The sequence below is a fragment of the Vigna unguiculata genome, chromosome 9, assembly GCF_004118075.2.
Source record: "Vigna unguiculata cultivar IT97K-499-35 chromosome 9, ASM411807v1, whole genome shotgun sequence".
Classification (NCBI taxonomy): Eukaryota; Viridiplantae; Streptophyta; class Magnoliopsida; order Fabales; family Fabaceae; genus Vigna; species Vigna unguiculata.
The window spans coordinates 41,980,365-42,005,215 of record NC_040287.1 but is presented as its reverse complement, the minus strand read 5'-3'; the positions used below and the strand labels follow the sequence as shown (position 1 = coordinate 42,005,215).

The window sequence follows — 24,851 nt, the reverse complement described above, 5'->3', positions numbered from 1 at the left end:
GAAGAAATCATTGTATGTTAATTTTATGATTTTTGATTAATCACATAATCAGTTGTTAAATTTCATTAATTTTTTTTTTCTAATATCTAGAAAGTTAGCTGCATTTGGTGAAAAGTAGGCAATTGCTTTTTTGGCTGTATGATTTTGCTACATCTTCTGAAATCAATATCGCATAAAAATTCAGTGAATATCGTTAAGTTCATGAACATACATATAATACTAACAATATTCCATTATATAATTAGTTTATGAGGGATAAAGAATGTAAAACGTGGTGATGATTATGAATGAATGAGAATAGTTGAACATTGTGTCTGATGAATTTTATGATTATTGTGAAGGTTTGGGGTAATGATGATTAATTCTTGAGACATTAATCATTGTGTTTTGTACTTGTTTTGCCTAAAAATAACAGATTTAGGATGAGATGAGGTCATTTCTGCATAAAAAACATATACTTTTTTTGATGTCATAACAATCTTGTCTAATTCATAGTTTTCGGTAAAATAAATATTCACATTCACTCCAACTGATTTTCTTTGTGTATCTAAAAGTTATCATCGTGATTCTAAAAATAATAGTGATATTTTAAAAATAACCACTAAATTAATTTCAAATTGAAAAAGTTAAAGTAATTAATATTTATTATTTTGAATTTAATTAAGAGATCAGATTCAAATATATAAAAAAAAAGTAAATCTAGTTCAAATTGCATTTATCAAATCAGTTCTATTAGGCACAAAATCAACAAAACCTTCTTCCAATTTTATACTTATAAAAGAAATTTCAATTCTTAACAAAGATAACTACAAGGAAAATTTCAATAATAATAATAATAATAATTTTAAATAAATTTTAAAATTTTAAAATAAATTTAAATTTTATCATAAAAATATTGTTAATATCGGAAAGAAAGAAATTATAAATTAGAAGTAATATATGAAATAAAATAAAAAATCAAACTAAATGCTCAAGAAAAAAAATACAGTAAATTTAATAACGAGAAAATATTACACTATAAATTGATTGATAGCTGTGACAAAACACATCCTGCACCAATTTTTGGATTTATACTTTCTAACCGGAAATCTAATCTTATTTTTTCAAAATCAATATTTATTTTCTTTTCATTCTTTTATTATTCTTTATATAATTTTATTACTGTAATTTAATAATTAATTTTACGATAAATCTCAATATAGGGTATACAATATAATTTACAAAAAGAATGTTAAAAAAAGGAAGAGGAAAGGTTTTGCAGTTTTTAACTTTTAAATTGAGAATATAATATCTCCTAGTGATACTCCTAATTTTCTATATTCATCCTTAATTTGTATGTCCAACATATAAAAGTCCATTTCTCTTCCGTTGGTCCGTTGGATTTTTTCTTTTTCTCAAACCAACCAAAGCCGAACCATTCATTGACTAAACCCATATACTATTTACACCATCCACTCAACATGTGCACCCTAGCAAATACACATGTTAACATCTTAAGAAGTGAATATCTGAAGTTAATAACTTATTAAATTCCAATAGATTTTATAATAAAGATTCTTGAAATTTTGTCATATTTTTTGAACATTGATTTAATTCATTAAATTTAACTTAACTAATTAAGTTTTTATTACAATAAAAATAGCGATTTGGAAAAAACTTTCTAAAAAGTATTATATTCTTATTATAAATATAATAAAAACAAAAATGGAAATTCAAATATATAAAATATATGTCTAATTAGAGATAAACTTAATTTTAATTTACCGCAAAATGTCTCTTGTAATTAGAACAATATTTTTTTATATGTTTATGTAAAATATGAAGTATGAGTTGATATAATAATATTTTTTTTCATGTGCAATGGATCTGGGACGAACTTGAGGATGCAAATGGACATGAAAAAGCCCATTAAGGAAAGTTAGGACAGAGAGAGGCCCAAATAGGAGAGAGAAGGGGAGCGGAAGGAAAACAAAAGGCGGGGTGGCGTGTGCATTCGAACTCAACTGACCGCTTTTTTTCGTTGGCGGCCACTCGGTCTCATCTCATCTCAATATCTCATCACTCACTCTTCACTCAACAACGCATTTTTTTTTTTTTTCAAATTTCATAATCTCATTTTCACCCCTTTTTCACCATTTTCCGTTGTTATATAACAGTGTCACTGTTACTCTCACTCCCGCTCTCTCTCTCTCACCAAAACCCTTTCTTCTCTTCTCCATTAATGTCGACTTCTGGCCAGGATCATCATCAATCCCAAGCTCCTCCTCCTCATCCATCTCAATTTAAATTCCACCTATTGCACTCCCCTTCTCACTTTTCTCCCCTTCCCCATTCTCTTTTTTCCAATTTCCCTGTGAGTTTCCTCTTCTCGATTTCTTTCCGTTTTTTCATTTTCTGTTCATGATCGGATGGATAGATCATGCCGCTGATTCCAACTAACACAATCTCATCATGCAAATTATGTGCTGTTTTCTTTGTCATACAATGCATTTATCTCAGTCATAACAACATCTAACATTCACCTAGTCATATGATTTCTTCTTCGGCACACAGTTTAATAAAATTGTTTTTTGGATTATTATAGATGAGCCAATGCTTTCAGGGAATTCAGTGTTTTATTATAAGTTTCTTGATCTAACTTTTGCTACCAACAACTTTTTGAACTTGCGGATTCAACTAGGTTCTGTGTACAGTAAAAAAAAATGTCTCTATAATTGAATTTTGTTTTTGTTCAACTTTTAGATATTAGAATACTATGCTGAAAAGCTTCCTCGAACTTGTAGTTTTTGTATGACTTTAATGTTCGCATTCAACTACCTATGCAGTCCAGTCAAAGATATGAAAGCAGTCACACAAGTAATCTCGAAGTAGCTCCGGACATGAGTAAAACAGTTTATCTCCCCCCTCCAGTTCAAACCCAGCCTACCGAAAGAGGAAAGCAAAATGGTAAATCAAAATTTTCTAGAAACACAAAATCTGGGACTCACCGACCTAGTGCTGGTAACACTCTTTTAGATCATGATTCTGTTAAACTCTTCATTCCTTGCTTTTTTATTATAACTATTATCTTGCTGAAGTTTATGTTTAGTGCATTTTCCTTTTCAGATTCACCGAATTCAACTGTGGTTAACAACTGTCGTTATGACAGTTCCTTAGGTATGTGTATATTAAAGTATTACTCCACTTACTCCACTGGCCCTTTTTAACTCAATTGTTAAGGTGACTCTCTTTGTAATGCTTATAATATGCCTTGGACAGGACTGTTGACAAAGAAATTTGTTAGCTTGATCCAAGATGCTAAGGATGGCACCCTGGATCTTAACAAAACCGCTGAGATCTTGGAGGTATAGAAAATGACTTTCATAGTTTTGTTCACAGAGGGCTCCTTTGTTAGGCTTATTCTGGGCTTCAGTCCTTTTAACTTAAATTTTCCTATTTGTGCTATTAGTACATGCACTTCTGCTTCCTGGTTTTATAATTGTTTTATAATATATCTAACTAATTTTGACAGGTTCAGAAAAGGAGAATTTATGACATTACAAATGTTCTCGAAGGAGTAGGATTGATAGAGAAAACTTCAAAGAATCATATACAGTGGAAGTAAATATTATTATTTGTTTGTTACTTTGAAGCTTCTTTATCAGAGTTCTGATATATATGATACATGTTGTGTTTTACGCGCAGGGGATGTGATGGACTTGGACCACGAGAACTGGAAAACCAAATTAACAGTCTAAAGGTTTTGGATTTTTTTAGTTGACTCGGTTCAGTTCTCCTGCTTTTAGACTGCTTGCATGGTTGCTTTGAATTGTAAACATGACTTAATTTTTTACACACGACCATCTTTTTTGTCAGCTTTTACATAAGATCATATAAGTGAAAAATGAAAACCTACTTTGCCTCTTTTGATCAAAATAATTGTACGGTTAAGAGCAGCAGAGGATGAAGAAATTGATCAAAATAAAATTCAAGTTGATTGCAGTAATTTTAAACTTAAACTGGTCAAGGCAAAATTTTCAGGTCACATAATTGCATCCTAAGAGAATCAATTGTCGTGAGTATCTGTGTTATGTAGAAACTTAAGCTTATGTGACATGTTTCTGAATGACTTTAGTGTCTCTTACAAAACAATACATGATATGATGCATTTTAATAAGCTTCTTAGACGTGGCAAAATCTGAATGTAACATGATTCCATCACTTAAATATAGATTGGGTATAAACCCCATACTATGGAACGAATGTATTGGTCTCGCCACTTCTATCCTGAACTAAATATGCCAATACTGCATTGTACTAGTGATTCGGTCCAACTCTGACAATTTGATTCAATACAGGCTGAAGTTGAAAGTCTATATGGCAGGGAATGTGAACTTGATGATTGTATAAGGTCTGTTTGCAACTGATATCGTGTGAAGTTCCATATGGTTGATCTATTTTTTTAAAACAATTACCATTTTAATTTCTCAGGAGAAAACAGGAGCTTCTAAGAAACCTAGAAGAAAGTGAAAGCTCCCAGAAGTAGGAATTTCTGATAACTTCTCTTGTGTTTAAGTTGCAATTTCTAGGTTTCTTTACCTGATAGTATGCTTGCTTGATCATTAGGTACCTTTTTTTGACCAAGGAAGAGATTCTTAATCTTCCATGCTTCCAGGTCATTTTTTTTTTTTCTAAACGCTTACATTTTATGAAGATATATCTATTTAATTTACCATTATGACCACTTTACTTATTATCTACTATTTTCACAGAATCAAGAAATTATTGCAATCAAGGCTCCAAAAGCTAGTTTCATCGAGGTTCCTGATCCTGATGAGGTGGTATCTACTTTCGACTAACTTGGGTATTGAAACATGTTTGGTGTATCAGAGTTTTTCTGACTCCTCACTCAAATGAGCAGGAATCAGTTTTCCGGCAAAGGCAGTACAAAATGATTGTTAGAAGCGCCACGGGACCAATATATTTGTACCTCTTGAGGTACTACTCTTCTGTAACATTTCATCCAAAAGTTTCTTTATTAAGTTCTCTCTGTGTTTGCTTTTGTTAAATCTTTGCTTTGTTTGTTTAAAGGTCATTTTTCCTTTGTATTTTGAGTCTTCTAATTACTGCTGAACTTTTTAACCCTTGAAGCAAGGACGACTGCAAGTATGAGGATGATAGTGTCAAACGGGTGAAATTAATGGATCCATCATGGAAGAGTGAGCAATGCAGAAATAGAGGTGTGGGATTATTAGAAAGACAAGACGATGAAAAAAATACTTCTGAAAGTTTCAATTTTCATGGATCACAGGCATCTGGAATTCAAGAAATAACTCCCACTGATTTTGAAGTATGTATAACTTGAAGCTCTGAGTGGTAAAATACCAAAATCTGGAAAAACATGTCATGTTATTGTGTTTATTTGCAGATGGAAGATGACTACTGGTTTCAGTCAGATCCTGGAGTAAGGCTAACAGAACTGTGGGGTACCAATATCTTCTAACTAAGCCCTACTATATGAATTTGATTCTTGGATTTTTGCCCTACATGGGGATGAAAGTCGACCAGTTTTAAAGCTCATGTCAACTAATTCTCAGTTTTTTTTTTGTTCTGTTCAGAAAATGAGCCAATGATGCAGATAGATGAGTTTCAAGACTATTAATGCAGTAAGTGGAGTGAGATTTTCTACAGACCAAGCTTCACAAACAGATACGATTAATGAGTTAGAGATAGACCATAAATTATTCCAGATGACACAAAGGTACATTTCAAACTGTAAATTTCAGCTCTCTTCTCTCTCTCTCTCTCTCTCTCTCTCTCTCTCTCTCTCTCTTTTTCTTTCTTTCTTTGGCTCTTCTTTGTTTTGAATAGGGTAATTGTTACCTCCTACCGTGTAACTGATGAATGAATAAGGTTGAGGTATAACTTCTAAATACAAGTGTTTCAAATTTAACTCCTAATATAAAGTTGCAAATCATCTGTGAAATTTTTTAGGACAGATTGCATATTTTTTCAGAAGTATTTATATCTCACAAAAAAGAACTAAGTTGACGGACAATTAATGTTGCTCTTTATTATGACTTAATTTCTTGTTGAATTTCTTTTCTAATATCATTATATATCTCCATTAATTAGTTGATAGATTCAAATCTAAAATTTATACCGCAAAGAGTGAGAGATTTCTTGAAATTATCCTTAGGATATTTACCCATCCGAGTGATCCTTCATAAGTTTTTTTTTTTTTTCATTCACATAATTTTTTTTAGCAACTCTATTTCATTACAATTTCATCGCCTGATTCTCGTTATTAACCGTTGCTTCCTACAAGCAACAGGTATATTGAGTAATTTCTCTGGAATCCAGAAGTAATTGGTGTCAAACATTGCTGGATATATTTTTTGTATACATAATTGACTTAAAACTTGTATTAAATCAAATTACTTTGCTAGAATTTGTATCACTAGTTACTTTAGGCTTTAATATCATAATTGACTTAAAACACTTTTGTGGCTTTCAGTCTGGTTAAAACTTTTTAAAATTCTTAGTTAAGAGCTTCAAATTTAGGTATCTAAAACCTTGATTTGTTAATTAAATAATAATGTGTTCAGTTGTCACTTTAATGTTATAATTTAATATATATTCTTATGTAATTGAAAGTTTAAACTAATTAATACTCTCTCTACACACATAATAATTATTATTAATACTTATGTTTTTTATAATAAAATAATTAAATAAAATAACATTAATTTAAATTTCAAAATTTTTAAATTAATTTGTTCAATATATTTTTATTTGAAATATACTTTTTTATTTATTAAGATTTTATAATACTTTTTAATTTAATTTAAAATTTAGTTTAACTTTAATTTATATTTTAAAAAGCATTTTAACTTTACTTTGTATTTTAGAAAGTATTTTAACTTTAATTTATATTTTAAAATGTTTTTATAAATTTATTTTACAATTTTTTTAAATATATACAAAAAAAAATTATTCTGTTACACTAATAAAATCAACTACAAATTTTTACTATTTTTTCTTATTCCATCAGTCAACTTCAACTTTTTCGTTTCCTTTTTTTCACTCCTTTTACATTGTTTCTGTTTTGACTATTTGATTGTTTACGCAAGAATGAAAATGAGTTTTTCTTTTATCTATCAATTTATACAGATTTGAGTTTATGAGAAGGAGAGGTAGTTTAGTAACATGAGGTTATAATTTTGTAAATTGATGCAATGAATAATTGAAATTTGTTATTTCAATGTCAATATCTTTAAATTAAAAGTATCATTAGAAAGATTTGACATAATTTCACTATTTAGATTAATAGAATACGACCATGGTGTCATTTTCATATCGATTCATCATTAAGTTATGCATTAACGCAATAAGAAACTTAATGTTAGGATTAGCATTTGCTATATTAGATTTAACTTATTTGGAATTGATTCACTCAAATAAAAATTCACAAAAATTATGTAAAAATGGATACTTTTGTTTGATTTTTGTTTTTTCTGTTTTTTTCATTATACTAAATGTCTGTTTTTTCAATATAATAAAAAAATTATAATCTTATTACAAAAAAATTAATTTTGTTTGAGTTCTATCAATGTTAAATTAAATACATCTTTGGTTTTTAATATAATTATTAAATTTCTTTATTAAAGAAAAATTAACATTAATATGTAGTTAACCTTTTATTTTTTTATTTTGTAAATAGAGAGTTCTTATTGATTTCTTCAAAATTAATTGCATACTAACTCTAATTTTCTCTTTAACATATCTGTGACAATTATTAAGACATGTTGAATCATATTAGTCACCAATGAAATTTAAACAAAATTAAGTTTTTTTGTAAATAATTCAGTTGTTATCAACCAACTATTTTTATTCATATTTTAATACTAATTTACATAAAACATTTAACAAAAAAACTTGTACTACACGTTCATCTTTCACAAATTAATTTAAGTATTTATTGGTTATTTCGTATTTTAAAAAAAAAAATCACACATGCTTCGTTAACCTTGGCTTTTACCGACTACTGTAGTGTGATTCTATTTCTAAAATCTTATCATTGCTGTACAAAATGAATGTGACACCAAAACAAAAGACCTAATATCCTCAGTCCCTAACGAAAGGACTACACTATCATGTTGGAAACAATACATGAAATCCTAAGTACATTAACAACAAAAATATCCTTACTAGAACATTCATCGTTGGAAAGAGCCCATTGTTGGCACATCGTTGGGGGCACGCCAAAAATTTGACGATTCTTTCGCTGATTATTGCATAGAAATTCACAACACTAAGTGCGATATGGAAGGATCACATGCAACATAGTCAATGTACACACACTATACTTTGCGCAATGATAGTAAGTTAGTTTTGATTTCATAAATTTTATTACAGTTCTCAATAGCTGCAACTCTTTTAATAATCGAATTGGTGATCAAATTTATAAATAAGACAATTTATCTTTAATAAAACTATACGTTTATTTCTTTAGATAAAATTAAGAATGACAAAAATATCTATGTTTGTGAATATTCACAGATAAAATTTGTAACATATAATTGGTATCAGGAGATAGTGAATATTTTAATTTTTGTTTATAAATAAATCGAGTAAGTATTGTATTATTTGTGCGGACAGATATCCATTACCTACAAAAGATTAAAATTAAAATTTAATTTATGGTTTTTTAAGTAAAATTTTAATTAAATTAAAATTTAATTCATATTTTATATTTTTTATAATTTTATTTAAATTTTATTTTAAAATTTATAAAATATATTTTTTAAATATTCATAAATATATATGAGTATTCACGAATTTTAAAATATCTGTAAATATTTTTAAGAAAAGTATTTGATAGATAACGAGTAAATCTTTTGTTACGAATCAAGTTTTGGATACGCATTATCCATAGATAACTCGATCCATGTCATTCCTAAATATTATTCTTGATATTTAAAAAATAAAAAGAATATTCTTATAAATATATATTTAAAATCACCTTTTTTATGTTTTTAATATTTACAAATAGAATATAAAGTGGAAAAAAATAGTCAGTATGTTAGAGAAATAAAATGAGCACTTATACTTTTTTTGGTCTAACAAGGAGTTAAGAATGATAAGATCTGGTAAAAAAAATTAAAATTATTCGTAAGAAAGAAAAAAAAAAAAAAACCAATAGATGGAATGAAGCTGAGGCAAGTGATTTACATAAAATTGTACAATTGGACACCCACCATTGTTTTTGAGGCTAAAAGTTGAAACTATTGATGTCCTAACGGATTCCAGCTGATCGATTTTTTCTTAGTCTAGCTCGTGTAACCCTAATACTTTCTTCCATTATGGTATCTTCCAAGGGAGGGTTCTCATCTTCATTTGCAGAAGAGGATGAAGGTGCCATTGACTCTTCCTCGGCAGGTACGGATTGGTTGGTATTTTCAGGCATAGAATTGGACTTCTGACTCTTTAAACCTGCAGCTACAGTAGAGGAGGGTGCTTTAGGCACTTGTGGTTCCTCTGTTACTTCTTTCTGGAGCTGACTTGATGTGTAAGAAGCAGAAGATGGATCTTCAGCTCGTGGTTCTGTTGAAGCCGCTGGTTGGCTATTACTAGATGGGGGTTGACGCACCCTCGCAGTTGATGGTTGCTGTGAAATTGAAGAGATTTTAATGGGAGAAAGGCCATGGAGATGGCATTTGATACAGCAAAGAAAAACTATAATTAACTTATTTTTGAAAAATAATCACTTTTCTCACCCCTTATTTTTTGAAAAAAGCTTTCAAATAATATGCGAGATTATTTTTTCTTATATGAGCTAATCAATCAAATATCAAATAACACTCCACAAATTAGAGATAATTGATCAATAAGACACATGCAAACTATATCTCCCTCCTATAATAACCGTATTAACTTCCATTAGATGAATTTGGTGCTGGCATGCACATCTATATATAGTTATGTACTAACACATGTTAATATATGTGTGTGCATCCTGGAATTCAACAACAGAATGAAGGGCAAGCATAGCAAATCAAGTTTGCGATTTGGAAAGCTTATTTCTCAGGTAACTTTTTTCCGAAAAATTCTCTTAAGTTGACAAAAATACTATCTAATGCTTTCTCCAGAATATGCAGAATCAAGCAGATACCAAGTCTGATGATATAGAAAAAGCTCAAATTTATGTGCATAGAAATTTCAGTATAGCTAGCCACACGTCGATTATAACAGTAGACAAGCCAAGATATGCTCAACAACTACCTGAGTAGGGCGTGTAGAAGTTGTTGATTGGGCAGCAACATACTGCAAAATGTCAAATACTCTAGTCTGGCCATAGCTTGCAGCTTTTTGCCAATACAAAACTGCGATGTCTCCTGCCCTTGTCCTTAGTTCCGATAAGCTGCGATCAATTTCTGGTTCATGTTTTGCAACATACGGTCTAAAGAAAGAATCGTACACATATGTTGTTCCCTAAAACAGTTAATGATATTAAATTCAACCGTCAAGTTGAAGAGAAACAACTAATGGAGCAATACCAGACTCCACCATAGTAGTTAATTTCATACCTTAGTTTTCGGGTACCACAAGTATATGAAAAATGCCAACTTAGCTTCACTGTACATTGGGACCCTTCAAGAAAAATAAGCTGCTTATTTAATAAGATAGCACAATAAACTTTTTCCTTTTATAATTACAGAAAAGACATAGCATTCTCTGCATCCATTCAGAGATACTATCCATTACCAAGAAATAAAAGTATCACCAATCCGCTCACATATTGTCAAAACAGCTACCAAAATCCTGCAACACAAGGGGTACAAAAAGAATTCAATATTGCATTTACCAATAGCTCTGTACAAGTTTTACGCCATGGTGGATGTGCAATCTACCAGTACTGGCACCAAAAGCGAAGCTGTTCAATTTCTGGTCTATTCTTTTCAACTGCCTTATAGCACTCATAGGCTGGGAAGGCATAGCCAAAAACCATCCTATCAACAAGTAGATGGAAATATACAAATTCAATAAATCTTGAAAATTAAAGAAAACCCCCATCATACAAAAACGATCAGAGATTTAGTACAGCATGAACATACACAAGTACCCTCGTAATAAAAGATCCTATCATTGTGTATCCCTGCCATGGAACAAAAAAGAAGAAGATAACTGGTTAAGTCAAACAAGATAGCTTCCAAGACTTCCCAGAGACTGAAACTGAAGAAGAATTGTAAGTCTAAAAGATATACCCATCAGTAATTAAACTTGCTTTAATATGAGAGAAAACGCACAAATTTAGTTACAACGATTGTCATTTCAAAGAGGACTAAGCATAATAAAACTAGGTTCAACACAAATTAAAGCCGTATATTCACATAACCCTAGGCTTCTCAATGGAAACATCACTTTGTGCAACGCAAATTGAAACGAAAGCCAAACGAGGTCCATGTAGTAAACAATAATCGGTTGCGTGCTGATTTAGATTGAAATTGCAAACACACGTGGAAGCTGAGAAACACGCGTTTCTTTTGCGTCGTTGACTCCAAACAACACACAATTCGAATTAGGGCGAAGTAAAATAAAGATCGGTTTGCAACATGGAACTCAAGAAAACAGACGCCAACAACAACGACACAGAGAACCTCGTTGAATTTAATTTACAGTTGGGAAAATAAATGAAGTGAGAAAAGTGTAATACCTGTCTGGTGTGAGAGAAAGAAAGAAAAATCGTGTATAATCCAAAAATAAAATGAGTTTATAGAGAGAAATGAGAGAATGTGAGGAAAAGTGGAGAAAGAGGAAGAGAAGTTGAGAAATGGAGCCGTTTGATTTTGTGTTTAATTTGTAATTGCTTCGATACCAGTTCATGAATATATACATCTACGTATACATACGGCAGATACTCTTTTCTACTCTACGCTCTAACTTAACCCAACCCAACCCAACCATGGATTTGGGTTCAGTGTGGCCTTCAATACTCTTTCTACTTTCATCATAAATTAGTGATAAATTAATAGTTAAATGCATTATGTAAAGAAATGTGAAAAGGTTAAATTAAAATTTAATTAACATAATTGATAAATATACAATGATATATTTTTTTTCTTCAAATATCTTTTCGTTTAATGGTTCATAAACCAATTTCCCAAAATATGGTGAAACATTAAAGCGAGATATGTTTTCATTTACACAAACGATATTGAGATTGAAGTCATAACTAATTAGTTATCGGAAGGAATAATTAATACTTTCATTAGGTTAAATAAGGAATAATATTTCTTTTAATAAATAACACTGATTAAACTATGACGTTAATTTTACTAATAGTACATATAAATTAAACTCTTCATACGCATGACTCGTAAAAATATAAGTAATTGGATGAATTGATAGAGTCTATGAATGGTAACTTCTAATTACTCATGATTGTGATAGTTACAGAAGTTGATAACGGAGCATCCACTCACGGTCCCATTACGGGTAAGTGCTTTCTCTTCGTTATCTATCCATCCATGGTGCTTCTTTTTGTCAACCACTACAAGGGTCAAAGGTAACACTAATATTGCAACATGAAAGTATATTTGACCTCATGAGTTAAATGTGAAACCCTGTAAGGGAAATTTAGTTTTAATTTTTCAAAATAAATGAACACCTTTTAGTCACTTGTTTATGAAATTTTATTATGTATAGAACTTTATTTATTTTTTATACGTACAAAATATAAAGAACAACTTAAACCAATAACAATATCTACTTTTTCTAAAAACAAATATGATTATATCTATAAAAAGTAAAAATATTTTACATTACAATTTTGGACACTTGTTTAAGAGGATAAGACTTTTATTTTCACCACGATCTATTAACTGAATTTTCGTACCTGTTTTTTTTTCTTATTACATAATAATTTGTAATTACAACCCATGAGATTTTTTTAACATTTTAAAATTTTTCAAATTTAATTCTTTTTTTTTTGTTATTAAACTAGAGAAAAAAAAGTATATATATATATATATATATATGAACGTTATTTTTTTATAATAAAAAGTAATAAAAATATATTTACAAAAATAAATAAAATAATTTTTAATTATGAATAATTTTTATTTATTTTATAAATATTTTTTGTTTAATTAAAAAAAATTAGAAAAAAAATAAATTTAGAAAAAAAGAGATTAAATTTCAAAAATTAGTTAAATTTAAATAAAACTTTAACTTGAAGAGTAAAAATAGAAAAAAAAATGGAACAAAGAGAGAAATTCTCTTTATTTATACATAGGTATAGATTTAATTACTTTAACTTGCTAATGTAAATTAAATTTAGTTTTTTTTCTTTATGAAAATAGAAAAATTAAATCTTAATCTATTTTAAATTCAACAAATTAGGGAGTATACTTGTATCTAGTACTATAGAAATAATTTCGCAGTATTTTATGTAAAAAAAATAAAATTAGCACTACTAACTAATACAATATGGGGGTGCAAAAGAAAAAAAATTAGGGTGCAATAGTCACAATATATATTGCGAAAACATCCTCTAGAATATTAGTTACTTAGGTTTGTACAAATAAATTACTTACAATGGTTATAACTCATCTAAAAACTTTCGTTTACTTTTCTTACATATTAAATAGCATCAAATGTAGGAATTTTTTGATTTAATATTTTTATAATATTAAAAAATTTAAAATAATTTAACTTTATTATTTCATCAATATTAAATTGCAAAATTAAAAAAAAAATTTGGCAACTATTTTAATGTAGGAATTAATTACACGTCTTTTCGTATGTAGGGATTTTAATCCTTTTCTCTATGGTGGCAATGTGGACTTGGTCTAGTCCGCAGTCCCACCAGAAAAATGCAGGGTGTGTCAGAATATTGAGTTTGCTGGCCTGCATAAGTCTGGCTTGCAAAAGTTCACGGGCCGCATTGGCTGGCCCGCTGACCCGTAAAAAAAATTACACTTGTGTATATCGGTAACTTTTTTTTTGGACTTCTATATGAACGTTCCAAATTCATGTATGAGTGAAAAATAAAAGTATTATGTATTTTTGAATGTGCTAAAATTTAAAGGATACATCGTGTATGTCAAAGTACAAATATAAATATGATGAAAACGTTGAATTATCAATTTATCATCCAATTGTTCAAAGTTGCTGCTTAATCTTGTGAGCTTATTTTGTGAACTTGTTAAAAAATTTCAATTTGTTGAACATTAAAAGCTTCGTGATAAGAATTTAAAAGAAAGACAGGCTAGCTGATGGGTCCGCACTTATGCAAAACATGTCAGGCTTTTTAGCCCGCGTTGAAAATGCGAAACAAGACAGTCCAATCCGCATTATATGGACCAAGTGCGAACCGCACTAGATCGGCCCACATTGCCACCCCTAATATATATAAGAGTATGAAAATAACTACAAAGGGTTATCGGGTTTGAAGAGGGAAAAAACTAGTTTAACATGTGTAATATTAATAAAATTATTTAGAATTCGAATGCAGGCTAATTTTGTTTTTTTTTTAATATTTAAAAAAAGAAAAAAAGTATAAAATTAAAAACTCAAATTAATAATAAATATTAATTTTAATTTTGAAATTATGAAAAATAAAATAAATAGAGTGATTTAAATAAAATAAATATCACAATGTTATATATATATATATATTAATAATTTAATAACTTTTGTAATTATTTATGACGATAATTATTTTTTCACTAAATATTTAAAATATTTTTAAAAAATTATTAATACTACGTTGGAAAAGTAAAATTATTTGAAATGGTTAATAAAAAATTATTTTATATCAACCTTAACTCTTGTCTTAATCATAACCCTAGTCTTAGCCATTACCCTATATCTCTACAATCCACTTATATTATTCATTTTTAATTGATGTGAAACTTCGTACTAGTCATTTTATTTATTTTTAGCGAATGTGTGACTTTATACTCACATTTAATCATAACAATCCCCTTAAATAGGTTTATGGGATTTTCTACTTATATACTAATCATTTTTCTCAAATTTTTACATGATCTAGGGCTTTAGACTTAACATAATCTCTCCCTCAGTAGGTTTTACAGTCCTTTTTACTTATATAGAAACATTCTTGCTCATTTTTAACTAATGTGGGAGTTCAGATTGACATTGAATCTTAAAAATCTTCCATTAATGGTCAAAACTAAAAACACTAAATTTAGAGTTCTGATGACTTGTTTGTGCACCTGGTTTTGATTTTCTCTTGTACACACTTTGGACATATCAAGGTGAGTTATAGTACTCAAAAAGATAAATGGATATTGAATTAACTTATTTCTCATTGTGAAAGAAGGTAGCAATGAAAGAAGACTAAAAGTGTTAATTTAGCATCAAACACTCGTAATAGAAAAATAAAGATAATAAGGATGTTGCATAAAAGACTTCTTAACAAAAGAAAGTAAAAAAGATGAGAACATACTTACTTGCTTCTTTCAAAAAAGTCTAGAGACAAAAAAAAGTATCTAAAGTAAACCTCCTCACAAGTAAAGAAAAGATAATTTTTTAATTGTTGATCGTTCTTAAATTAATTTAACTTTTATACCTCGGTTAGTTTATTATGGTATTACTACTCACATGATATTTGATCCACTTTATGTAAAAACCTTTTTTTACTCAAGAGCTTCAAATTATCTTTTCAATAATTTAGTTTTAAATGATTCAAAACAGTTTAACAAGCTTAATATAGTCCAGTTTGATTAATTTTTATTGTTTTGTAAATGAGTTCAATTTAAACTAAACTATTTTTTCAATTCAAAATAAATTTTCACAGTTAACTCAAATCAAATCCTCTGGCCCACACTATAGTATTCAAACAATACCTTATTACATCAACTTAGACAAGTGAGTCTTAAGAACCAACATTTTATTTTTGTCAAACAACTTAGTCATATCATCCCCATGTTAATTACAGGATCCTGTCTAATAATTGTTCTAGAATTAACAAGTTTATTTGATTTCGTATATACATGACATCATAAATGAAGGAGTGTTTACCATCCTCCCTTTTGATAGGACTTTATATCCAACAAATATGTTCCTTCAAATATTAACTAGAAAATCATTTACAAAATAATAATAACATGTTCTATTTTCTATTGCAAAAATATGTGAAATGAAACTAAAATTGAGAAAGGGTGAAATCGTGGCCGTTGCTTAGCTAGGCATTCATGATTGATTAAAGTTGAAGCAAAACGAATGGTTGAAGGTGGTTGCATAAGATGGAGGGTCCCTCTCACGCTACACCAAACTACGTCCCTCCGTTCAATTCAATAACTAACAACAACAGCCCACCGACGCAGCTGGCATCACATCACTCACATGTTGACTCTCTCTTTTTACCTTTATACCCTCACTCCCACCGACACACCCTTCTCTTCACATGGGCATTCTCGTCATTTACCAAACAAAAAAGACAAAAGTCACACACAGCCAACGGTACCTAACCTACCACCCAATCCGCTGCCAAATGCTTCCTCCCGCGAGAACAACACTCTTCGCCGTCGCTACCATTTTCTTAACCCTCACCGTATCGGGTCGGGTCAACAGATTTGAGGATACGGCTCCACACACGGAAACAGTAAACCAGGTTGTTGGCGTTGTTCTGTCCGAAACCGAACCTCATTCCAAAGATAGCGGTTGTCATTGTCAGAAGAAGAAGGCATTGCGTTTTAGAAACTGACACCGTCAGCCACAACAATGCGTCGCGTTAGGGTTTGATTATATAACGCAGATCGAGGCCCTGAACTGTGTGGTGAAGCGCATTTTGCAATTTCAATAATATTAATGATATAAAATGGGAGAAAAATCAAAGTCCAAAGGAGGGTGTTGCGGTTGGTTCATCGCATTTGTCATTCTGGCCATCGTCGTCGGCGCTATTGTTTTTACGGTCATGAAGAAATTCGGTCACTCCGGTTCTGATAAAGCTCCCGGTCCCCCTGGCGCCGTTGATCAAAAATATGCCACTGCACTAAAAACCTCACTGCAATTTTTCGATATTCAAAAATGTATTTCATTCTATCACCTCTTTTACGTTTTTTTTTTGTTTTTTTATTTCAATATTTCACAATGTGGTTCTTAATGTATATTAATTAAGCCATAAATGGTATGCTAATGCCAGATTATTAATTTATTCGACTCTTTAGTTTCTATTAGCGATTATTCTATAGGTGTTGTTGGTGTCGGTTAACAATGGTGTTTCCTCGTGTCATGCAGCTGGGAAGTTAGTCAACAACAAAATACCTTGGAGAGGGGATTCGGGTCTTAAGGATGGGAGCCAAGCGAAGCTGGATCTCACAAAAGGAATGTATGATGCTGGGGATCACATAAAATTTGGTTTTCCGTTGGCATTTACGGCGACGGTGTTGTCGTGGGCCATTCTGGAATATGGAGATCAAATGGATCACGTTGGCCAGTTAGATTCGGCTCAAGATTCGCTCAAGTGGATCACTGATTATCTCATCAATGCTCACCCTTCTGCTGATGTTCTTTACATTCAGGTTTATGTCTTTTACAACTTTGGTTTTGTGCCACCTTGCTGTTCACGATAGTTAGTCTACATATGGGAATGCATAAATTTATCGTCTTTTCTGTGTGGGTACTCTCCATTATTCTTTGAGTGTTCTACGTGGTAAAACTATGGGACTTTTTTTTATATTTTAATATATATATCCTGACCTGACTAAAAGATTTGACTTTGATCTATTCAGTGCTGGAGATTCACACAATAAGTTACCTATGCTTTGTCGTCTGTTTGAGAAACGATTTGAAATTATAACTAGAAGTGTCAAATATTTATTAGTTCTGATGGTGATGCAACATGTTGTTTCCTTACAGAGAAAAACTGCTGCATTCACAGTTATTGAATTTAAAAAATCTATATTGTTGTTTTCTATTGGTAAGGTTATTGGTATGCTTGTGCTATTAATCCTATGACAGGCATGAAATTAGATAAGGGATTTTGCACAGGGCAGGGTATCAATTTTAGATTTTGGAACTCCCTTTCCTTGTTGTATGTGCGTATGACGATTGAATAACTCTCATTACTCCTTTTCCTTTTCATGTTCAGCCACTTCATTTTTGTTTTGTGAATTAGGACTATCAAGCCTTTAACAACCTATTCTTAGGTTAACCTTTTCTAACTTGTTTGATGTATTAAAACCACCACGGCAGGTGGGTGATCCTGTTGCAGATCACAAGTGTTGGGAAAGACCAGAAGACATGACTGGAGCTCGACCGCTCATACAAGTGAATGCATCTTATCCTGGATCAGACGTTGCAGCTGAAACTGCAGCTGCCATGGCCTCAGCATCTTTGGTCTTTAAAAAGTCTGATTCTTCGTATTCAAGCACACTCCTCAAGCATGCAAAAGAGTTGTTCACTTTTGCTGACAAAAATAGGGGATATTATAGTGAGAGTATACCTGAAGTTCAGACATATTATAACTCAACTGGCTATGGTGATGAGCTTTTATGGGCTGCTAGCTGGCTCTATCATGCTACGGGTGATGACTCTTACCTTGAGTTTGTGACTGGCCAAGATGGAGAAGACTATGCTGAATGGGGAAGCCCAACCTGGTTCTGTTGGGATAACAAGCTTGCTGGAACTCAGGTATAAATAAAAGATAATGATAGATAGTAAAAATTGTGTTTGCCAAAAAACTGAATAACACACTCCTCGAGTGATTTCTATGAAGCTCCCTCTGTTTTTTCATAACTTGTTATTCAACCAACACTGTTTGAACATGTCAATTTTCACAAAAAGAATCGTCATACAGATCAATAGAACTCACTAGAAAAAGCTCCATATTTTTCTCCAGTTTCCAATTTGTGATTTGATTAAATGGGAAAGACAACTATTAGCGAGTGTTGCTATAGAGAATGGCTTTTCTGATTTTATTGCAACCTACGTACCTAGACATCATGCAGAAAAGACACAATGACGGCTTATATTTCTGTCTTATGAACAGAATTGAGCTAAATCAAGAGTCTTGTGGCATTCATGTGTTCAGGATCAAGATTCTAGCTAGAATAATTCTAATTATAACTGTACAAAGCTGACTTTTTTCTATTCGCATATATTTTCTTTAATAATTCAACCTTGTTTGTGCAGGTTTTGTTGGCTAGATTAAGCTTTTTCAAAGCAAAGGACATTTCAAATTCGTATGGCTCTGGGCTCCAAAGTTACAGGAAAACAGCTGAGGCTGTAATGTGTAGCCTTCTTCCGGATTCTCCAACAGCCACACAAAGCAGAACAGATGGTAATATTCTCCTTGATTGCTATATGATTGGATACGTATGGCTATAATCATACGTTTTCTCTCTCACAGCCACGTATCATTTTTCACATCATGACATCTTTATTGGTTAAATGCCCGGTGCCCAATGCTCAAGCCTTCTACTTGAGGGATCTAGAAAGGGTCAAATGTTTTCAATCTTACACCATCAGCACCAGTCTGTTTGCAATATTAGAACTTAGATTGCATCATGGTTTTTAAGATGCAACACTACCGCTTCCCCCAAGATTCATTATTAGGAAAATTGAGAGTTTTTGATTAACTTACTAAATTGAATTATAGGCAGATTTCTAATAATGGACATGTAGGCTAATTTTTGTTGCCTGTGATTTTGGGAGTCAAGACATAAACACACTGAATTCTGAATATAGATAGAAATAATTTGTTTTTTAGGCCTGATTTGAGTACAGACATAGGCTTTCCCTAACACACCTAGGGTTGTCCCCTAACCAACCGTTTCCTCCTTGCAAGGGGTTTCCTACTAGAAACACATGAAATAACAATTTTACGCCTTAGTTCCCTTTTACCAGTCTACAAACCAACTTTATATCATATTAACTGTTGCATCATAATCTGTAATTACATAACCTAAAATTATTATAAAAATAACTTCTCAATATCAAACTACTTTAAATCTTAACCTTTGAATGCTTCCCAGTATAATATCAGTCCTGTCCTCGGGGCTGAAATAGGGAAACTTTTTGTTGCTGATCAACATTTCAATTTGGTTTCATCAATTCAAGCCTTTTGGATTCTTCTTGTTCTTCCACATCATCATCTTCCCCTAGGTTATCACATGTAACTTCCTTTCAAGACTTCAGTGAAGTGGTCCAAATGGTTGGCTACATGGAAAATGACCTTTTCCCCTCCTTTTAACTTTCTTTTGATAAGGTAAAAGCTATTCCACAATTTTTAAACAATATTTACCGCAAGCAAACACACTTGAACCATGTAAGGAAATTAGAAAGTATTTTATTGACAACACTCATACCAATAACATTCTCATCTCCGATATTTGTATCAATCAATCCCTTTAAAATAAGAATATAAAAATATGTTGAAATGAACTAGAAGATTCTAAAAATATTTTCTCCAAATCGCTATGCATATATTGAGAATATTTTCATCCTAATAATTTCCTATTTATAACACCTCCCTTCAAGTTGGTAAGTGAATATTGATTTTTTCCAACTTGCCTACAAGATTCTAGAATCTGCCATAAGGAAAACACTAGTGGAAATGTCCATCATCTGAATTTTTATAGGGAAATTTGTCAAAATTATCCTTGATGAAGTATCTGTCAATTCTAACATGTTTGGTTCTATCGTGTTGTACTAGATTATGGGCAATCTATATGGATGACTTGTCATCATAGTACAATTGCATAGGAATGTCGAGCTTTGTTTTAGGGTTATTTACATTATAATTTTCGTCTAGAGTCCTTCACACATCTTGAGCAATGGCTCAAAATTCAGCTTCTGTACTAGAATGAAATACTCTATCCTGTATTTTGCATTCCTGAATTACTGGACTTCCTCCAAGAAACGTACAACTCAAAGATGGATTTCCTGTCGCTAATAAAATCTGCATTAGTATATCTATCTTCAGGGTCAATGTCTTTTTTCCTTAACGATGATCCCTCTTTTGGGCTGACTGTAAGTATTGAAGAATTTTGTGAATGACTTGCATGTGTCCCTTGGATCATGCATAAACTAACATACCGCATTTTACATAAACAATGTCTGGTCTTGTGTGTGATAGATAAATAAGCATTTTTACCATTCTCTAATAGTGGGTCTTTCCTGCAAGAGGACTCTCTTTGGTGTTAATTTTATGATTTTATTTAATTAGAACTTATGAGGTTCTACATCAAAATCTTGTTTCTTTGAGGATATTAAGTACATATTTTCTTTGAGATGAAGCTCACCATTTTGGAATAAGAAATCTCTTTTCCAAGAAATTATTTGAGTTTTTCTTGGTCCTTTATTTCAAATTGGACCACCAAATTTTCGTGTAAAACTGATTTTTCTATTTCATCATCTCCTATCACAATCTTATCATCCACACTTTATGAATAAAGTGAGTTTACCAGTAACAAAGTACTTTATGAATAAGGTATGATTTCCTTAACTGTGTTTGTATCCTAAGGAAACTATTGTTTTCGTAAATCACCCATGCTTTTGGAAATCACTTAACACCATGTAAGGTCTTTTTTAGGAGACATACCTTATTTCTTTCGCCGGGTTTCAAATTCTAGAGGAATTTTCATGTAAAATTCTTCTAAAGTTCCTTGAAGAAAGACATTCTTCACATCCAACTGATGTTAGTCCCAACAAAAATGAGCTGCCAAAGCAAGAAGAATTTGAAAAGCATTCATGTTTGCTACCAGAGCAACTTCTTGTAGTCAATTCCATAAGTTTGCGTATATCCCTGTGTAACCAGTTTAGCTTTATGTCTGTTTATCGTTTCGTTTGCATTATATCTCACTATAAATATTCTTCTGTACCCTATATTCCATTTGCCTTGGTTTGTTAACCATCTCCCATGTTCAGTTTTTTTGTAATGCATTCATCTTTTCTCCCATGGCTCGAGTCCAATGTTTAGTTTTCATGGCTTATTGGACTGAGGTAGGAATTTATGTGGCATATCAATACAACTTCAATGTTTATTGAAGAGATTGTCAGTGCAAGCATATTGAGAAATATGATGTTTAACATATTATCTTTTTCCCTTTCTCAATGCAATGGGTAAATTCTGAACAACACTTACCACCTCAGTATTATCTTCAGGGATCCTTACACCTCTAAATCAAATAACTGTTCTTGCTCCGGAGTCAATGTGGGTGGTTTACTTCTTTGATGTTTTTTGCCAAAGAATTTGTCTTCTTCCTTAATGTGCATTGTTCGGTCCCATTTATGGTGACTTAACCAGTGTGTAGTTGCCCTTTCTGTGCAAATGAAGGCCGTGGACTCCTTGACCTTTGGTTTAGTCTTTTGAATTTCAGAACACTTTTACATGCTGACCAGCCATCCAGTTGAATCTCGCCCTTCGAAAGTGGGTACTCATACTTGTACTGCATTTTTAATTAAAAGATCTTGAATCCCTATCTAGAAAGCTCTATGAGGGAGTGTTGAAAAGCTCTTGATCATTCACTAGTTCTGACCAGGCTAGAATTTCCTTCCTTCATTTCTATAAAATATATGGATGTCTTGAATTTCATCCGCCATTTTTTGCCATAATTATTGTGGTGAGAATTGGCTTAGTATCTCCTTGAGACTCATTTTCTGTACATGCTTTTCCGACGATTCTGCTCCAAAGTTATTGTTCTCAAGAAACAAAAACCTTGATTTCTGAATGAAGATAGAAACAATCAGTTTTTTAGGCCAGATTTTAGTACGAACTCAAGGTTTCCCCCCAACACATACAGGTAAAGAGGGCAGGGTTTTCCTGTAATAAGGAGTTTCCTCTTTCAAAACATACAAAATTACTACCGATAAGTACAGAATTATAACTGCTTGAATAGACTTGGTCTATCATACGATAGTCATTGCTCCTGGATAAAGTACTTTTGAAATGTAAACGTTTGAAATTTGATTTTTAGATTTAATATTTCTATGCCTTATGTTCTGCAAATAAATTGTTACTTTTCTTCTATATTACAGATGGTCTTGTATGGGTGAGCGAATGGGACTCTTTGCAACATCCTGTTGCATCTGCATTCTTAGCTGTTATTTACAGTGACTATATGCGAACATCGCAGACACCAAAACTACATTGTGATTCAGATTCCTTTACTGCATCAGATCTTCGAGACTTTGCCAAATCTCAGGTATGCATGCATTATTATTTGCACACAATATCTGTTTGGAGTGATCCATGCTCAGATATAAAATTTATGTAATACTTTTAGGCTGATTACGTGTTGGGCAAGAATCCTATGGATACGAGTTTTCTGGTGGGTTACGGCGATAAATTCCCGCAATTCGTGCATCATAGGGGTGCTTCAATTCCTGCCGATGCAAAAGCTAGCTGCAAGGATGGATTCCAGTGGCTTGAATCATCTGATCCAAATCCCAATGTTGCTACTGGAGCCCTTGTTGGTGGACCCTTCAAGAATGAGACTTTCATTGATTCCAGGAACAATACCATGCAAACAGAACCAAGCACGTACAATAGTGCTGTCATAGTCGGTCTCCTATCAAGTTTAGTCACCACGTCTTCTGTTGTTCAATCCTTTACCTAAGCTCCTCAGTTGCACTTGTTGACATAGGTTTGTGTTTTTTGTAGCTTTATTCATTTCCCTATCCTGACAAATGGAAAGTGTTGTTAAAAGCATGAGACATAATATTGCAATGATGTGCTTGATTGTATGAGTGTAAATCATGAGGTTTGATAGGTTTATCGTGTATATGTACGGGTGTAGTTTGCTTTGGCATTATTAGCTCAGCAGGTGTGGAGCTATTTAGTTGTAGTTGTTCGTGGAACACATTTTCAAAATTTATCATTACTATTGTTATTATTAGTATTACTTCTCCCATTATTCTTATCATTAGACTTTGATCATATTATTGATCTTTTGTTTCATTCTGTAGTACGAGCACTTTGTTTGACACAACCAACGCCCGACATGGTACATTTTGTTGGCATCTACGACTACCTAGTCCTAACGTTGTACATTATCACTTGCCTACATGCAGTGATCCTTGTTGTTCAAAGAAGATTAGGAGGAAAGGATATATGATTGTACTCTTTTCCTTCATTAAGGGAAGAGCAACAACCTAATAAGAAGAAAATAATACTACTACCTTACTTCACAGTACCATGGTACACATCACCTCATGTTAAAACTGAAATTGGATAAACTGTAACTAGTGATGAAATCTATACAATTATATGGGGAGTGGTTTGTACAAGGTTCTTGGATTATATGACTAGGATGTCCTATTGTATTGTAACACCGAAGAAAAATAAATACTTGATAATTCACTTTAATAATAGAATAAAAATGTATAAGTATATAAAGTCAAAAAAATAAAAAATAAAATAAAATACTAACATTTTGAGTTATCAATGTAGAAGAGACTTAAGAATCCTTATGTTTTTCCATTGGGCTGATGTCATAATAATATGTTCATCAGTATTGACCTTTTTCCGTTGAATTCTCCTCCAAAGATCTAACATATTTATATAGCCAAAAGAATCAATGAAAATCAAGCTACTGAAATGGAATTAGATCCTACCATGTTAGCATTTTTAATTAACAAAATCACAATCCTAACTAAAATAAGAGAGAATATTTTAAAATTAAATAAATTATATGAACTTTTATCGTAGATTGTTGACATTCTCATTTTAGAGAATTTTGACGAAAATTCCATTTGTCTCTGCCAGGCAGGATCCATCTTCATCATTTTGAAATAAACAATAATACACACCTCAATTAAGAATATATGTTAAATAAAGATAACCTCGTAGCTAAATGAAAAAAAAAAAAGTATTGATGAAAGCATGAGAAGAATTTGTG

At 31.5% G+C, this 24,851-nt stretch overlaps 3 protein-coding genes across 9 annotated transcripts; 2 read left to right on the top strand and 1 right to left on the bottom strand.

Moving 5' to 3' along the window:
- The first annotated feature begins 2,027 nt into the window (after positions 1–2,027).
- LOC114162719 (transcription factor E2FC) lies at positions 2,028–5,939 on the top strand. Its single transcript, XM_028046680.1, has 14 exons — positions 2,028–2,353; positions 2,826–3,000; positions 3,106–3,156; positions 3,259–3,344; positions 3,512–3,600; positions 3,685–3,739; positions 4,338–4,390; positions 4,471–4,521; positions 4,606–4,654; positions 4,752–4,817; positions 4,901–4,977; positions 5,131–5,329; positions 5,408–5,465; positions 5,598–5,939. The coding sequence occupies exons 1-14, from the start codon at positions 2,222–2,224 to the stop codon at positions 5,639–5,641; spliced, it is 1,185 nt and encodes a 394-aa protein (XP_027902481.1). The 5' UTR covers positions 2,028–2,221; the 3' UTR covers positions 5,642–5,939.
- A 3,219-nt stretch (positions 5,940–9,158) lies between these two features.
- LOC114196225 (putative HVA22-like protein g) lies at positions 9,159–11,808 on the bottom strand. Of its 7 annotated transcripts, none has more exons than XM_028086795.1 (7): positions 11,696–11,808; positions 11,097–11,137; positions 10,893–10,991; positions 10,747–10,803; positions 10,569–10,632; positions 10,264–10,473; positions 9,159–9,649 (listed from the first exon to the last, which is right to left on the bottom strand). In XM_028086795.1, the coding sequence occupies exons 2-7, from the start codon at positions 11,126–11,128 to the stop codon at positions 9,278–9,280; spliced, it is 834 nt and encodes a 277-aa protein (XP_027942596.1). In that variant the 5' UTR covers positions 11,129–11,137; positions 11,696–11,808; the 3' UTR covers positions 9,159–9,277. The 7 variants fall into 7 exon arrangements, with proteins under 7 accessions (XP_027942596.1, XP_027942597.1, XP_027942601.1 ...); XM_028086796.1 differs by lacking the exon at positions 11,696–11,808 and adding an exon at positions 11,247–11,685; XM_028086800.1 differs by lacking the exon at positions 10,747–10,803 and having other exon boundaries at positions 10,847–10,991; positions 11,696–11,807.
- Positions 11,809–16,473: 4,665 nt separating this feature from the next.
- LOC114164063 (endoglucanase 10-like) lies at positions 16,474–23,873 on the top strand. Its single transcript, XM_028048542.1, has 6 exons — positions 16,474–17,039; positions 17,248–17,531; positions 18,205–18,642; positions 19,144–19,291; positions 22,990–23,156; positions 23,238–23,873. Exons 1-6 carry the CDS (start codon positions 16,829–16,831, stop codon positions 23,568–23,570), a joined length of 1,581 nt encoding a protein of 526 aa, XP_027904343.1. The 5' UTR covers positions 16,474–16,828; the 3' UTR covers positions 23,571–23,873.
- The last annotated feature ends 978 nt before the right edge of the window (positions 23,874–24,851 follow it).